The 18,001-nt window shown below is 46.0% G+C and overlaps 1 protein-coding gene across 6 annotated transcripts in view; it reads right to left on the bottom strand.

Moving 5' to 3' along the window:
- Positions 1-2,034: 2,034 nt before the first annotated feature.
- Positions 2,035-18,001, bottom strand: part of LOC128881602 (protein split ends) — a 142,235-nt gene continuing 126,268 nt past the window's right edge. For 5 of the 6 annotated variants that reach the window (XM_054132828.1, XM_054132829.1, XM_054132831.1 and 2 more), the window contains 6 exons: positions 8,150-17,453; positions 7,419-7,535; positions 7,051-7,167; positions 5,999-6,757; positions 5,209-5,367; positions 2,035-4,989 (listed from right to left, as the gene is read on the bottom strand). In XM_054132828.1, coding sequence (XP_053988803.1) covers positions 4,861-4,989; positions 5,209-5,367; positions 5,999-6,757; positions 7,051-7,167; positions 7,419-7,535; positions 8,150-17,453 — 10,585 coding nt within the window. In that variant the 3' untranslated portion in view covers positions 2,035-4,860. The remainder of the gene's footprint in view (positions 4,990-5,208; positions 5,368-5,998; positions 6,758-7,050; positions 7,168-7,418; positions 7,536-8,149; positions 17,454-18,001) is intronic. The other variant, XM_054132833.1, reaches the window with a different exon arrangement.

Here is an 18,001-nt window from a genome sequence, read left to right as displayed (position 1 = left end):
TGCAAATCGCTCTTCTCCAAACTCCAACAATGTTGCAAAACACAACAATGTTGCAAATCGCTCCTCTCCGAACTTCAACAATGTTGCAAACTGAACAATGTTGCAAATCGCTCCTCTCCGAACTTCAACAATGTTGCAAATCGCTCCTCCCAAAATTGTGATGGGAAGTGTCGGATTTTTACTTCTGGTATTAGGAGCACATGATATGCGAAGAGGTGTCACGTTTACGCCTGGGAGCAGGCAACCGACCCGACTTATCTGTAAGCATAGGTTGCCTAATTCAAGGGGCTAATTTTCCGTACATTTCGGAATTCTGGCCGATTTTACATATTGGTATCAAGAGCACATGACATGCGAAGAGGTGGCACGAAGGAAATCTGGCACGTATCTAATTCTTACTCGAAACTTACCTTTCGTATCAGGAGAACATGATACTCGAAGAGGTGGCACGAGGAATATCTAGTACGTATCTATTTCTCGGTGTATTTTACATAATAATATGAGGAAAACATGATTCGGAAGGAGGTGGCACGAAGGAAATCTAGTACTTGTCAAATTCTGTCCGGACTTTACATTTTGGTATCAGGTGAGCATGATATGCGAGGATATGACGGGATATTTGCCAGAAAATGAAGGGAATATAGATGGAAATGTGGCAGATAACGAATAGAAATTAAAGGGAAATGTGCCAGGAAATGAATGGATATTAAAGGGAAGTGTCAGGTGGTGTTAGGAGGTCTTAGTACTATGTGGTGTTAGAACTTGTTTGGCAGTTTTAGGAGATTTTATGAGATGTTAGTACGCATTCGGAGTCATGAGGTGGTGTTAGGGGATGATAGAATGTGTTAGGAGGTGTTAGGGGATGATAGAATGTGTTAGGAGGTGTTAGGAGATGATCAACAATCCTGCGCATTTGAAGACTGGAAAATTACAGTGGCGTCATCGGTGGCAAAAGACCCAAGTTTGCAATGAAAATAGTTCCTCCTGTTCCTGTAAGATGGTACTACTTTTGCAGTTGTATCACCATCTAGTGACGACAGTAGGAACTATTTGTACTACAAACTTGAGCGGTTTCTCACCGATGGCGCCACTGTAATGTGGCGCCGATATGATCCATTCTATGGTATACGATTTATTACATATTTGTCTGTTTTGTATAGTAATATTCACGTGGTACGATGACATTTTGGTTGTAACAGTTGTTTTGAACCTCGCCCATGATATTATGGCTACGTTATATCTTATCCTGTTCTTGTAACTTGTCCATGTAATGATTTGTTAATTTCAAGATTTTGTTATTAAAAAAATTCGCAGGGCTTCTTATACAACGCTTTAAAACAGTTGTTTTATCGATTTTAAATTTATGTTTTATTTATGAATAATATTAGAAGCTTTTATAACCAATTACAAAATATCAATATAAGACAGGAATGCATCTTAATACTGCGGACGTTACGAAGAGAGGGCGTAATTACTATGAAACTTTCGATTTTTATTCATACAAGTACTATGCGTATCTCTCGTGGTGTACTCACTCTTTTTCGTATAAATATTTTCCAAATAGTTGGTGATAGACTTAATTTTATTGGCCCTCATAAAATATGCATTAAATGTATCAAGTTTATGAATCTTTTATTAAGGAAAAAGATAAATCATATTCATTTTCGTAACAAATACTTGCAATTTTCATTCGATAAGTGATCGGTGTGTAAAGCCAGTACAAACAAGCAAAGAGTATAATAAACGTGTCGCAAAAGATGCAAATAAATATGTGTTATATTATTTCACGTATTTGTATTATTTTACCTCTTGAACGATGCGAAGTCCAGCTTCTAAACTTCTAAATGACGAATGTATAATGTAAACGCCCTATAACGTGCTTTTTTCATTTTCTAATCGATGGGTCGTGAATTGATCGCGTGATAACTTCGTACAGCAGATAATAAATCATTCCCAGAACCACACATATAAATGAAATATCACGGTTTTCTTTTTTTTTTCAACGGGTTTCAAAAATGACGCGTCGAGCCGTGCTGAAGTTTTTTAATCATAGTTATTATTATCGTTAATATCCATATAATTATCAATAACTACAGTAAAACACAAAACAAAAAATGGTGATATCTGTACATTTCTTTCCTTAAGTAAGTAGTAACATAAACGTTTTTTGTATACCAGTAGCCTATAATAAGAAGAAACTAAATCATAATATTCACAGATATTTTACAAGATAGATAAGACACGAGGCAGACACACATGCCGCGGAAATTTGAATTCTATGTAATATGTATGTATATATATATTTATACACATACATATTATATATACATAAAATGACCACCACGAAAAAAGGAAGAGCAGAAGAAAAAGAGAGGTGAAAGACAGAATAAATGAAGTGACAGAGAAGAAACAGGATCTCAACAATAGATTTCGGAAAACAAACGAAAATACCGCGACGTGAGCGTCTTATTCGCATCCTATTATACTTATCCGTAGCTTTAATATATATGTTTTTCATTATACTTATCATCTCGCTCGCTCACTTATACTTCTATACTGTACATATGCACAACGCATCTTTTACACTGTACATGCACACGCTCTCCACGAGTATCAGCGCTGCCTTAAATTAATCGTGTTTTCTTAGGGGTCGTCAGAACAGAACCATCGGCTTCGGGGCAATGCGTACACGCTTTGCATTGCTCGCACGTCAAGAAAATAAAGTGTCGAATAGAAGAGAAAAAAAAAAATATCGAAGAAATTAAGCGTGATCGCGTCGGATATATTCATGTAATACGTTACAAACATTTCATTCGTTACACGAAACGTATCCGTGTATTTATACTCGTCTCGAGTGTAATATTAATGTAATGGAAATGAAAAAAAAAACATTAATCACGGCGGATTACGTTTACCTAATGAAAGGAAGAAAATATAACAATGATAACAACGATAGACAACGAAAGTGCCTTTTTAATCGACTTGAAAAAGAACGATTTATGTTTTTTTTTTTTTTCTATAATCGATTGAACACGGTATGAAAGAATAAAAACATGTTTTGACCATCCCTAATACTTTTACATAAGGTTATTCTCTAGAGGCATGCGCCCTACACGCAGCAGCAATAATATCGTAAATAGGTAAGTTTCTTTATATTACTTAATATGTTTTTCTCACGGCTCCGTGTGATATAGTGTAATTTCTGGTCTATACACGTAAGCGCATTATTATCTTCGACACGATTGCTAAAGAGTCTACGACACATCGCGCGGAAGGCGACAAGGGGGTAAGAGAAATGGGGGATGGAAGTGTGTAGAACGGGGCGACGTCAATGGTCAATGAGATCGGTCGTACCGTATCTGAGTTTCAGTACGACATACTTTAAAGCCCCTTCTTTCAAATGTGCGGGTTGGTACGTTCTAACTAGCCTGGTGTAATAAAGTTAATAATAATTGATAGCAGCGATAATAGTAGTAGTAGAGTAGTGGTAATAATAATAGTAGTAGTAGTGATGATAATAGTATAGTAGTATAGTAGTAGTAGCAGTAGTGGTAGTAATATTTAATAATAATAATAATAGTCATAAAAATAATAATAATAATAATGACGATGATAATAATAATAATAATAATGGTAGCAGTACTAATGACGATGATGACCGTAGAAATAATAATAATGATAATGATGATGAAGAAGATGATGGTGATGATAATAATAATAATAATAATAATAATAATAATAATAATAATAATAATAGTAATAATAAAGAATCAAAATAAGAATATTAAAAATTTGTTTATAATGTACATAGTGCTAAGATGATAATAATGATAATAATATGTTACATCCTGCTATGGAAAATTATATTACATTAGGGATAAACGCTATTTAGGTAATCCTTTCGCTCATTTTTTTTTTTTCACTAGAGGTCTAGATCGTAACATTACTTTCTAGTTCGACACGAGCGGCAGCAGCAACAGCGGCAGCAGCAACTATTGTTACAGTAATATAATACATAGGTATTTATATAGAGCAGTATTATACAAAAAACACATCACATACCGCGCGGACCGTAATCGGTCACCATTTATCTGTTTTTACTTTTTGTTTTCATCGTCTTTACGCAGACATATATCGTTAAATAATTAAAATCACAGTAGTTATGCCCTCGCTGGCTCGCTTATAATTTACACAGTATCATTTAAATTCTAAGCCTTACTTAAAATAGCTCGTGTATAGTGGTAGGGTACGTTAGTTTTTTTTTTCCTCTATTTCTTACTTACGAAATCCGTCTGTCCATCTAGAGCAACGGTAGGTATTATTTACTGTTTTACCTAGGAGGGACGAGTGTGAGTTTATTTTTTGTTTCTTATTCCTTGAGGACATCGCGTGGTTTTAATCGAAGGTCTTCCACTAAGGGCTGGGATTGTGCCTGACTCGCTTGTCAGAAAGACCAAGAGTGACGTCGGTCGATCTCACAAAAGTTGTCAGCGATGAGCACGACACGGAGTCCCGTTTCCAATCAAACGAGCCCGCCCATGCGAATACAATGGAAGAAAGGCACGCACGGTGATGTTCACGCATTGACCGGGCTAGCCTCCCTACGTCACACAACCCCGTACCTCGTTTTAGGCCTACGATTTTCGAAATCGGCACGAATTCGCCAGAATCCATTTGATTGTCACTGATATTTCTTCAGAGGGGAAACCGTTTCCTTCGAAAATACTCTCTTCTTTTGTTGTACGACTCTGCACCCCGTCAGAGGGACACTCCAGGCTTCATGCCACATGCGAAGCGTCCTACAGCGCGTGAAGGGGAGAGATATAGGTAGATTGTAATCCAGTAGACCACTGGCTGGCCTCAAACCGTGGCAATGACGATGAGCAAATGGGCGATCTTCGCGACCCGATGCAATAGGTCTGGCGCGATTCGCGCTAAACTTTCGTTCGCGAAGTCACACGACGGGAAGATGTGAACTACATACGCAGGCTGTAAACGAAATTCATTACAGTTTTATCTTTGCGTATTGCACTTTCTCCTTCTTTACTTCACATGTTCATTAAAATAATTTGCTAGCATTTTGATTTTTCGCTAAATACTAATTTATACGTATATAATGGCTGATTGCTATAAATGACTCGACACTGTATCAATCGTCACTGAAAACGTTAAGAGATGATATTTTCTAATTTCATCTATATCACACACCTGTTGAGAGCCTGGTGCAGCTATGTTAACAATTCCAGCGGCCTGTTTTTGTTGTAAATACATTATGAATCCAGTCTGAAGGTTCTTGCTCTGTTGCAACACGTCTACCTCGTCTCGTCCGCACGGAAGTGCCAGGAGCATACAATGTTCGTTATCCATCTGTGAAAGAGAAATTAAATAACTTAATCATTCGCAGTGCGAGAAATTTTCTTTCTTTCCTTGAGTTATATCGTGTACCATAGCGTCGGATTAAAATTTTGTGAACCACTGTGCTTTGGGGTTTAACAAAGCCCCCAGTGATATTTTCAATAAGAAAATGAAAGATAAAGAAAAATTAAACTTATTTTTACAAGGTAACAATTACAATTCGAATGCCTGCTTTGCATAATTTCATGGGAATAAATATTCTTCGAAATGTTACTATTGAGAACATCGTCTTCAATTGTCGTGAACACGAATCTGTTTAGTTGTTCTTTGGCTCCTATTGATACGTATACATTTCTTTGGATATTTTTACCTTTGAGAAATTCATCCTTTCACTCGCATTAATTATCATTAGGCAAAAGTAAATCCATAATGGTATTTTAACAGTGGAGTATGAACTAACTTCCTATCCATTATTTACTATAAGGGTGATAACAGAAAGTTATGTGATTTATGCTTGCTCACGAATTCGTCAAGTTGTCTAGAATTAATTTCTGGAGGTCTTGAGCCGTAGCCCTTAATCCGACGCTACGTGTTCACGACAAACCATAACATTAAAATTAAGATACGATTTTCTAATACGTACTTGCATTTTCCTCGCTACACCTTCGACCTGTGTTTGTTCCAGTCTCATTCTTTGAGCGATTCTCAGCGGTGGCGTAGAACCGTCGCTATTGCAAGGTAAACTGTCTCTCGCTACGTTGGGATTACCGAATACGAAATGCATTTGTACTGCTGCCTGGTCGTTCTTAAGAGCCAGCAATCCCTGCCACATGACTGGATAACGTTGAAGCAACATTTGAAACGAGTCTGCTTGGGGTGGCACTTGCGAAGCATGAGGTGGAGTGACGACTTGATGTTTCCTAGGCCTGTCGGGTGTGATGGCTCTATCGCTCGGTGCTTCGCTCGCAGCAATTGGATATTGAGAACGTAAATGCGCGGGTGGTGGTTCGTAGAATCCACCTCTGGCCGCTGCTGGCGCACCAGTTAAGGATGGATTCGTTCCTGCGTTATACTGAGGCGGTGGAGGTGGTAACCTAGCTGCTCCGTGCAACATATAAACTTGAGCTACTTGTGGGCTGTCCGTGGTGCGATCTTGTGGCGTTCTCGTACTTCGTCTCAGTTCTAACGGTGGACTGTGACTGTCTTCTATACCAGTCTCCAACTTTGGATCCAATGGTAGGTGAGGAGATCGAGTTCCTGGAATGTGATACGCTATGCGCGGAGCTGTCAAGGCTTCTTGCTGGGCACGCAAATACTGATACTGGAGCACTTGTGGATGCATGTAATGCGGTGGTAGTTCTCCACCTCTCGACAGTCCCCCATAATGGTTTACAACATCGCCCTGCAAAGAAGAAACTCGGTTAGAACCACTGGATACACTGTGTTCATTGAGAAATAATTATATGCGCACTCGCGTCTATATTTACTATGAGTTGAAGTTATTACATATACTTCATATACTTTTTACTTCAATTTTGAAAATTACATAAAGCGTTATATAATTTGTTTTCAAATGAATAATCCGCGTGGAACTGTGCATCATTTATAAGGTAGGATTTTTACAATTTCAAATGGTAGAAATTTCTACCATAATTTTATATTCTGAGGTAAAATAAAGTTAGCATAAGTAAGTACCTGAGAAGCATTAGCATGATGATGGGCAGGTGGGGGCAATGGAGGACTCTGGGATCGATGCGGAGGGACAAGTCCATATTGGCCCCCTGGTGATGGAGCAGCACCCGCACTCCCATGCTAGCCAAAACCAAGCAAAGTTAGTTTTTGCGTCGTATTTAGAAAAAAAAAATGTATATTTCACACAATTACATACAAAATTTAGTGTATTAAATTTATTGCTATCGTACAAAAGCAGATTAATTTCACTTAGACATACAATAAGCATGAAGAATTAATAAATATTATGTATTTAATTGTACTATTATTGGTACGCGATGTAAAAATGTCAAATATCTATACGTTATGCATATTGTGCTCACTCTGCTTACCAATGGACCTTCGTAACTTGATATTGGTACTCCACGTGCTTGAGGGCTCACTGTTGGCACCATAATGCAACCTGTCATGGATACTTCTACTTTCGGTGGTTCCATCGTTCCCGTTACCTGAAATCATGTTCAGAAGTAAAATCAATACTTTTCTTTGAAATATTAAATTAAGGGGTTACGCCAGAGCGATGGGTTAAAAAAGTAAGGTAGCGTTTCCTATCAATATTTACTTATTACCTAAACGAACATCCATTAAACTATAAATCTATTAAATTTCCATAACAAATTTTAATTTATCGATTAAGATAATCTAATAAAATGAATATATTTGTAGGTTCACAGATGTACTCTTAGGCGACAAATAAACATTTAATACAATTCTATATACACGTCTTTAAAACAAGTATCTCAATGTATTAGGTTGTCCCAAAAGTTTCTTTCGCTTTATTAATGAGTAATACATGCACAATATTTGATGTTTTATGTTACATTACTGAATTGTACACGATTCATTTTGCTTCATTACTGTTACAACATGAATATCTATGAAATTAGATTATCTATTTATATAAACACGATCACATAAAATAATCGAGTGCAACTCGCGAAAGAAACTTTCGGGACAACCTAATACAACCTAATAATAATACTACCTTATTTTTCAACCCTATAGTAACCCTGTAATCTTGTATTTAATTCCTACTGTTTGGGTATGAGAAGAACATCCTTACCGATGGTTTTGGTGCTGGAAGTCTAGAACAGTTCACACCGACGGGTTGCGCGTTCATAAGGTGCGGCTGAGTAGGTGGACTTGCTACGGCACCTGCGACTATCGGGGGCACTACAGCTTGGAGCAAGTGAGCTTTCGGATTCAAAGGATGCGGTTGACCATTGATGCCCTTTAGCGCGGCGGGTTGCGAGACAGGTTGGTGAATCCTGGGAGTAGGAGCTGTCGTCACGCTGGCTGGATGGACGTTCATCGGTAGCTTCTGAGGCAGATTGACTATTGTGGATGCTTGTTGTTTAGCTGCTTGCAAGAGATGTTGTTTTGGGTTCGGTGGAACACCGGTGTTGTTGAGAACTGGGGACATGGGTTGACCTTGACTCTTTCCATTCGCCGCGCTAATCTGAGGCGACTGCTTCGCGCGTGGACTCAAGCTCGGTGAGACGACTCTACTTGGTATCTGCAGATGAAGTCCTTGAACAGCCTGCGTCGGTTTAACGATGTTCTGTACCACCGACTGACTAGGTATGCTCGGAGCTATAGGTTTGGTGATGACGATTTGCTGTTGCACGGGCGGTGTTACCAATTTGCTAGCATTCAAAACGTGTGCCTTCAGACTGGTAGGTTTAGGCTGGGACGTGCATATCGGAGGCGCTGTTATAGGTGTCGTCACCGTCGTCGTTGGTACGCAGGTGACGGCCGTAGACGTTGTGACTGTCTGAACCACGCTGACCGTGGAAGTAACCTGAACAGCTGGAGACTGAGGCTTTGTGATTACACTGGTCTGAGGTTGAATCTGCTGAGTCTGAACCGGCTCTACGGTCGGTTCTTTCTTCGTTTCCTCAGGGATTGTTAAGTTTTCAGGTTGAGGTGGCTTTGGTCGCAACACTTCAGCTGTTGCATTAGGAGTATCATTCCGAACCATTGCAGCAGAGATGGTACGCGATTCGCACGCAGCTCTGTTCGCGGCTTGTATTTGACCAGCAGCCGTAGAAACTGGAATGTATTGACCTTCTTCAGACTCCCTCATTGGTATCAACATTCCTGTCACCGGGTCTATCAACGTCATCGGTTCGTGAGAAACCGACTTTTGCGTGGGTGGCGGGGTAGATTGTTTCGTTTCCTCTACTTTAGGAGGTTCATCCCGAACTGGAGCACTTTCCTCCTTGCTTGGGAATTCCTGAGGTGCCGGTGGTGCTTCCTTAAGTTTCTCCTCGCTGCTGTCGTCGTTGTTCTCGGATGTTCGTCTAATAGACTTCCGCGGGCCTCTAGGTGACTTTCGAGGTTCCGTCACTTGCACGGTAGATTGGACGCTGCGTGGGGCGTTGTTGTGCCTGGTGCTTCGTCTCGTAGCGTGAACACCTGTTCCACCCAGACCTTTGTTCGCTGCTGATCCGCGCACAACGTCCTCGATGACGTCGTCGATGGTGTTACGGCTACCGTCTCTCTCGGCTAACCGTTTCGACTTCCTCGTATTTGCAGCTGGAGAAACGAATTCTTCCGGTGGTACTTCCTTCACCGCAGCTATAGGTGTCGCTGGCTGGGTGTTGGGACCGGTAAGATTCGGCACGGGAGACTTGATCGTAAGAATCAGTCGCGGGCGTCCAGCGTTGTCCTCCTCGCTGTCGTCGTGGAACTCGTAAACGTCGGCTGGTAACTTGCTCTTCTCGACATGGTGTTTGCTTCCTCTGGGAGTTCTGCCAACGCCACGTTTGTGGGAAACGGTCGTCGTGTTCCTAACGCTTCGTCTCGTGGTGACCCCACCACGACTGCTAACACCTCGTTTGTTCTTTGTTCTACTACGACGACTCCTCGTCGATTCGCTCTCGCACGTCTCCACGCCCTCGTCCTGTTCGTCGTTCGCGGAGGAGTTCTTCTTACTCTCGCTCTCCGTCGATTCTGCACTGAACCACTCAGCCTCGATCTTTGGTTGCTCTTGCGTCTCGTTGCTCAAGTTTGGACCGTGTTGAGCCTCGTCGTGGCCGTCGTTGCTCTCGCCATCGCAGAGAGCGTCGACCTTCTTTATCACACTCTCGATGTTCACTTCCTTCGCCGACCAGTAATCGCTGTCTTCCTTACTGTCGGCTGGATCCTCTTTCGACACATCGATGGCCAATGGATCCGTGCTCGGTTCTTTCAACGGATCCTCCGTCGATTCTTCTTCCATGTCTGCCTCTTCGGTCTCTTTCGCGGCCTCCTCCTCCTTTATCTCGCTGATAGGCTCAGTTTTAACAGTCTCGATCTCCACCTTCGAGTCGATGTTATCCGTAGGCTCTACTTTCGGAATACACGGTGGTGGTTTCTCAATTTTCACTTGCTGGTCTTGCTGCTCTATCTTCGGTTTCGTTTCGTTAGCGCATGGTTGTTTCGACGGGAATTCGGATTCGGTGTTTGGGAATTCCTCTTTGATCGTCGTGTCCTCGTGCTTTACGTCAACGGGCTCGTCTTTCACGACGTCCATCGGCTGAGTGGGTTGTATGGGCGGAGTTAACTGCATGGGTTGAGCGGTTTGCGCCATCTGCGCGCTGGAATCCAACTCCAGTTCTTGTTCGGGCGGCTCCAAGCATTCGACCTTGGTTTGTTCGGTCACGGATAGCGCTGGTATAGCGGAGACGACAGGAGGGGCTGCTCTGGTCATGATAGCTTGAGAAACGGTGGATACTAGAGGAATATGCGGCTTGGGAAGTTGACTGCTTTGCGAGACGGGCGAGTGTCTCTGAGGGGTACTCAAAGACACTGTTTGCGTGATAACGCATTTCTCTTCGGACACCGAAACAGCGACCGTGGAAGCGATCTGTTGCGGAACTATCGGGACGACAGTCTTGATCAGCGGTTGGTTGGTCGTGGCAACGGTCGACGCTCCGATACTATGCACCACAGACTTGTGGACCAGATGAGGTTGTCCATGGGCGACTATCACGGGACTAGGTGTCGAAGAGCGCGGTACGTGGGTAGTCAGAAGTTGCAGACTCGACAGTTCTTGCTTCTGTCTCGGTGACAGTAGGTTGGTGTCCGTCGTGATGGAACCAGGAATTTGTTTCTGAGATCTGGATGAAAGTGTACAGGTATCCGGAATGGTGGCTGGTTTACCAAACACAGGACTGGACGTGCTAGCGTTAATTTCGATCTTCGCCGTTTCAGGAATATACGTAGGCGGTTGGTTAGGCGACGGAACCTTAGGCGACGTGGAGGCTTTGTTGGTCGGTTCGGGTATCACTGCAGGTGACAATTTAGGTTCTTCCAATCGTTGAGGAGGTTCGTTAGGGTTGACCGGTAGCAAAGTTTCTATTACGGATTTCCCACCCAGACCCGAGTCCCTGGAACTTTTCACTGGCATGTAAGGACGGTGAGGAATATTTAACGTCAACGGTGGTAAACCACCCCGAGGATAACTAGGCGCCAGAGCTCTCATGCCCGGAGCGTGCTGAATAACAGGTTGTTGTGTAGCCGCGGTGGAATAAATCTGCTGTGCAGGAGTTTCTGGTCTATGAGAAGACACCGACGCGCTGACAGCGATTCTCGCAGAGGGCGGAGACGGTTTTCCAACGTTGGGCACGTGAGGACTCAAGGATGGGTTTCTCGACCATTGGCCATTGGGCGACAGAGGTTGCGAGACTCTAGGCGACAACTGGGACGGTACCAAAGGTGGTATTCTCGAAGGAACCAACGGTGGCAAAGGTGTCAGATTAGAGGCCGCAGAAGAAGAAACCGTGGATATATTCTGCATTCTGGGAGAGGCCTGTCGCATCGGAACCATCTGAGACTGCGGAGACACGGGAAGTTTCTGATACAAAGGCTGCACGCTGATGGGTGGTCTGGGGCTGGCTGCAGTGATTCTGGGTGTCTCGCTGGTGATGGGGACGCTGCAAGGGCCGAGAGCAGGTTGCTTGTACTGCGGCGGTGGAGATGTCGAGGCGCGATGAGCTTGAGTGGTTGTGATTCTCTCTGGACTTGCAACGCTGGCGTTCGACTCCGAGGTCTCCAACTGCACAGCTTTTACGACGTCGCGAGGCTTCTCGTTCAGATTCCACGAATGCGCGATCACGGACGCTGGTGGACTCTGTGGCTTGACGGGTATAGCGATGCGCGATTCCACGGGTTTCTCCGCTACGGCTATAGAAGGAGCAACGGTGCTGATGGTTTTGGTAGGTGACTTGTAGAATGATGGAATGTCTGGCGTTTTCGGTGGTTGCGTCAGGTCGAAGGTCTCGTAGTTCGGGTCCTCCTCCGTGTCCGTGTCTATCTGCAGATCGTGCTCGCTTTGCGGAGTGTCGGGTTTCAAATCCGTCTCGCCCTCCCCGGCGGAGGCATTCAAGCTCTCGACCGCTTGCTGCATTTCTTCGACGTCTTCCTGAGGCGCCTCAGGCGGAGGTCCAACGGTGTCATCCACCTCTGCGTCCTCTTCCTCGCCCTCGTAGGAGAAGTCCTCGGTGGACCCACCGAAGGTCTCCTCTAGCAACGCGGCCACAGCGTCCTCCGTCTCTTCCTGAGAAATAGCAACTCGTGGTTTGTCTTCCGTCTGCGCAGGCGGTGTCGATGGCGCAGCAACTTCGGAATCTTCTCTGGAAGTGCGCGTTTGAGCATTTCCTTCGCGTTCTTCTGGTTCGGAAATACTCTTTACCGCGTTTTCGTGGATGGTTTCGTCGATCTCTATGCCAAATCCAGGTATAAACTTGTCCTTCTTCTTCTTCTCTGATTTCGAAGGTTGGATGCTGCCGCTAACAACCGGAGGTGTCATCGATGGTACCGTCGTCACGTTCGTCGTTACTTTCGGGATAGGACTCAGCAAAGAATCCCTAGGCGTGGGCAAAGTCGGAGATATTGTTTTCGTAATTAACGGACTGCTGGCTCTCGGGGGACTAGGATCCGCGCCCAAATAGGGCAGCTCACCGCTTTTTTCGTGATGGTGGTGATGGTGATGGTGATGATGATGGTAATCCTTCCGACTACGCTCCTCCTTAGACTTCTTCCGTTTCTTCTTCTTTTCTTTAATTTTTTCTGGTACCGTAGACGGCGTAGACGGTTCGACACTGTCGTTATCATCGGTGAATCGAAACACATCGTGATCGTTGTTCTCTGTACACGCTGTAGCCGATTTGGGTGAATTCGGTAGCCCCAAGAGCTTCGCTTCGATCTCGCGTCCCGCCTCGGCCAAGTCGACGCTGTTCTCGTCTTCGGGTTGATGACGTCGTTTCTTCTCTGTTTTTCGTCTGACCCTTTCCACGTCCAACGCGGGACTGTGACCTCCATCGCTGTCGGTAGCGTAAGCATTGTTCTCAGACGCGATGTTGCCTAGACGGTTGAAGAAGGTGTTGGATGGACCGTCGTCCACGTCGTCGGAAAGTGGGCCAAAAATGTCTTCCATTCGCTGCGAGTCTCTAGCCTCCTGTCTGTTGAGCCTCTTCCTCCTTGCCTTTGCCTTCTCGTCTCCGTTTCGATCCCTCCTTTTGTCCTTCTTGTTTCGTTGCTTCTTGTCCGATCGTATTCTTTCTTCGGTGTTCTCCAACACTGTCGTCCCAGATGTATTGGTAGTGGTGATAGCGACTGATTCGGACGTATGGTTAGGTCGACACTCCGCGTTGGCCGTCACGGTACTGGACTTGTTCTTGTGCTCGATGCCCTCCGACGGCTCGGTTTTTATACTCTCCTCGTTCGACATAGAATTCTTCTGCCGTTTCTGCTTCTTCTTATGCGACTTCTTGCGCGAATCCCTCTCGTGATTGTTCACGACGATCGCTGGATGGTTTCCGCGGAAGGCGACGGACATTCTCTCGTCGTCGTCGGACGTGCGCGGCTCTTCTTTCACAGTCGCGTGGCTCACGACCACGGTCGACGTTTCCAGAGGATTGTGCTTCTCTTCGGTATCGGCGAAACCAAGGTCCACGTCGCTCTCCAGGAACCTCTCAGTCTTCACCTTGCGAATCTTGTTGTTGAACGACTCGTCCTCCTCGCTGGTATCGGAATGAATTCGAGATCGCGAGCCTTTCCTGGACAGAGACTTCGCCCTGGCAGAGTCCGACTCGGACGTCGCCTCGTCCTCCGTCAGAGCCTTGCTAGACACCGAATCTCCGTCCCACGACGTGCTCTGTTTCTTCTCCTCCCGTCTCGCTCGACTCTGTTTCAGTTGTGAGAACTTGTCCTTCAGGCGAACCTGACGTTTCTCCTCCTCGAGCTTCTGCATGTTCTTCGTCGAACGCGCCTTAACCTTATCGTACATGCTAATGTAAGCAGGCTCGTCGTCCACGATGTCGAAGATGGAATGTTTCTTCGGCTCGTCGCTGTCCGTGTCAGTGGCCAGCGGATGCCTGGCAACCTCCATGTCGTGGGTGGACAGTGGATCGTCGACGTCGCTGTGCAGATTCATGGAAGACTGTTGCTGATGGTGCTGCTGTATTTCTCGAGAGTGATTGGAACCGACGGATGTTTGCTCGCTGGGCGAGTTCGACTCGTTGCGCTTGGAGTGCTCCAGTCTGGATAAGAACTCTTTATCAGACTCGTGAGAGACCCTGGGACTTCGTTCCCTGGACTCTTTCTCGGAACGATTCTTTTTGCTTCGCTGTTTCTCTTTGCCACTGTCGCGATTGTTCTCCCTGTTCTCTCTGTTGGATTCCCTGTTGAGTTCTCCATGACTGGTATCCCTGGTGTCTTGGGTCTGCGTAGATCCGCTACTGCTCTCCTTGCTGTCTCGACTCTCTCTACTGTCGCGACTCGAACGGTGAGAATCGTTTCGATGTTTCCGATCCTCCGATCTTCTGTTCTGCCTAGGCCTGTCCCTCCAGTGCTCGGAGATCTTCATGCGTTTCGCTTCGTCCTCCGTGGGTCCGTCTTGCGACGAACATCGTCGCTTGATGGACACTGGCGCAGGTGAAATTTGATTCTGAGACTGTGAGACTGATTGATGAAGATGATTTTCAGTAGGCTGTCGTCTGCTTTCGTCGCGGTCTCTTTTCTCTTTGTCCTTGTCTTCTCGATCTCTTCTTTTGTCGCGCTCGGCTTTTTCTTTTTCCCGCCTCTCCTGGTCCTCGCGGTCTCTCCTCTTCTCTCGGTCGTGCTTCTCGCGCTCGAATCTTTCCCTTTCCTCTTTCTCGCGCTTCTCTTTCTCCGCTCGTTCCCGTTCCTCTTTCTCTTTCCGTCGTTCCCGTTCGAGACGTTCCTTCTCCTCTCTTTCGCGCTTTCTTTCTCTGTCGAGACGCTCCTTTTCTTCCCGTCTTCTGTCGCGTTCCTCTTTTTCTCGCCTCTCTTGTTCTTCTCTTTCTTTTCTGACGCGTTCTTTCTCTTGCTTTTCCCGCTCTAGTCGAAGCTCTCGTTCCTTCCTGTCCCGATCCTCGCGCTCCCTCCTTTCTCTTTCTTCTCGTTCCCGACGTTCTTGGCGTTCCTTCTCCTCCCTTTCTCGCTTCTCACGATCCAACCGTTCCTTTTCTCTTCTCTCCTTTTCTTTAGCCTCGCTCTCTTCCCGTTCTTTTCGTTCTCGTTCTCTCTCCTCCCTTTCACGCTTGTCCTTCTCGTGTCGCTCTTTGTCCAACCTTTCACGCTCCCGTCTTTCCTCGTCCTTCTCCCGCCTCTCTTCGCGTTCTTTGCGCTCCTGCCTGTCGCGATCCTCCTTCTCCCTCCTCTCTTGCCTTTCACGGTCATCTTTCTCCCGTCGTTCCTTTTCCTCCCTTTCCTTCCTCTCGTAACGCACTTCCTTGTTTTCTTTGAATTCCCTCGCGTGACTCTCGGGCTCGACGATCTCGTTAACCACGGTGTCCTTCTCCTCGCGATCTTTGCGAACCCTCTCGACGTCCGCATCCTCTTTCCGCGACTTCCTCTGGCAGTCCTTTCCTTTGCTGTACTTGGAGTCTCTACCGTCCTTGCTGTCGCGGGAATCCCTGCTCTCCCGATTGCCGACTTCCTTCCTCAAGCGCGCCCGAGAGCTGTCCACGGACGAAGACGACGACGACAACGAGCAGGAAGAGTTCGACGAGGACGTCGTGGAAGACGGTGGCGCCGTGGACGCGGCGCTGGACATGGAAGGTTGGTACTGGCCGATGGTCGAGGAAGTCGTGCTCGACGCGGTCGTCGTCGGCGTTGTTGACGTTGTTGTCGTCGTCGTCGTCGTCGTTGTCGCTGTCGTTGTCGTTGTCGCCGTTGTGGTGACCAGCGTCGTCATCGGTGCAGGAAACGCGACAGTGGACGTCGTTGTCGCGATGGGTATCGACGTTGCGACGTTGGTCAGTCCTCGACTCGTCGAGGCTCCCAGAACGTGAATACTACTTACGCTACCGTTGCTGCTAAGAATACTACTAGCTGACGCTAAACCACTACTGTTGCTACTACTGGCCGCCGTCCCGCTACCGAGACCGATCGGCAGCGAGACTGGTGGCAATTCGGGACTAACGGTTTTGATTGATGTGCCGGGTGTGATGGGTGTCGCTGGTGTCGGATGCACGCAGTTGTGCTGCACCGTTGCCCGTGGGTCCGTCTTGAGCGCGGACGACATGGTGGTCGTGAACGTTAACGAGGACAGGGACACGCTCATGCCGATCTGCGTGGAACCGCCGCCGGTCAATTGCACCGGCGGATGACTAGGAAACGGATACTGCAGGCAGACCTTGCTGGTGCAACCTCCGCTCGATGCGAGGCCGCTCGTACCGATCATCGAGCCGACGTTCAGAACGCCGGTGAACTCACGGGGTTCATACTTTTCGCTAAAGTTCTCTAGACGCTTAGAGTCTTCGTCGAACACACTACGTTTGGCAAGAACCGACTTGACGATATCGGACGGTTGCACCTCGTGCAAATCCAGGTCGAGCAGCTTGTGACGAAACCTGAACCTCTCGGATGCTGTGGCGTCGAGCTTAGCCAAGGCGTCGCCACCGGCTGCGCTTAAAGCTCTAGAACCGGACCACTTCTCGTACTTTTCGTCGAGGGAACGTATCCTCTCCTCAAGGCTGGGCGATTGGGGTGCCGTCTCGCTGTCGGAGCTCGTTGGACTCGGGCTGGGATTGCGAGGCGGGGGCGAAGCTGGTGGCTGAGGGGCTGTGCGGGGACTGGGTGCCGTCGACAAATTGGCGCACGGCGGACTGGTCACTTTCGCGAGGCTAACGTTACTCGATCGATTACTCCCACTGCTGTTATTGTTGCTGCTACTGGTGTTGTTGTTATTATTGTTGTTATTCAGCATCTGGGCAGCAAACCTTGGCAACGGCAGCGAGAGAGGCCCCTCGTGACTCCTTTCGCGAAACCGTCGCGGTTCGCTGGGCACCAAGTTCTCCGGTCTTTCGTCGACCAGCGGTGTTCCTGGCCGTGATCCGTCGTGGTGTTCGTGATGCCTGTAACAGAAATTAGTCGACGATATTGATATTGTCTTCGAGTAAAAATCTCTGTACACAATAGGCCAAACAAATCACTTTGTCGAAATTAGAATCGGCTTTTTTATTCATGGTTCAGGTGATTGTATATGTACGCAAGTGATGATTTTATTAACACTTCGCATGCGAGTACACTTTGTCGCGTTTTTTCGTAAACCTGTAGCACAAATCTACTAAATACGTATTTTTACGGTAAAAGTACGTTACCCGCATGCCAAGTGTTAATTGTTCCTTTCTTTGTGGTTGATTCTAACTAATTCTTTCGAATGTAAGCCGTGTCCTTTGAATAAAACACTTACTAAAAGCTTTACTTCTTTACAAGTTAAATGGTATACTGATATTAGACTAATATGAACGGAGAATACAATAAGATCCTACAAAATTGTAAAAGAAGGATAGCTAAGGAATGATTACAAAATTGCCAAAAGATCACAAATGTATCTTTCCGAAGAAGCTAAAATGGAATGATGAAGAAAACGTTATACAAAGGACACCTGCATTCCGAGGTC

This window comes from Hylaeus volcanicus, chromosome 8, assembly GCF_026283585.1.
Source record: "Hylaeus volcanicus isolate JK05 chromosome 8, UHH_iyHylVolc1.0_haploid, whole genome shotgun sequence".
Taxonomy (NCBI): domain Eukaryota; kingdom Metazoa; phylum Arthropoda; class Insecta; order Hymenoptera; family Colletidae; genus Hylaeus; species Hylaeus volcanicus.
The sequence above is the reverse complement of the archived record's forward strand: the minus strand, read 5'-3'. Positions and strand labels throughout refer to the sequence as shown.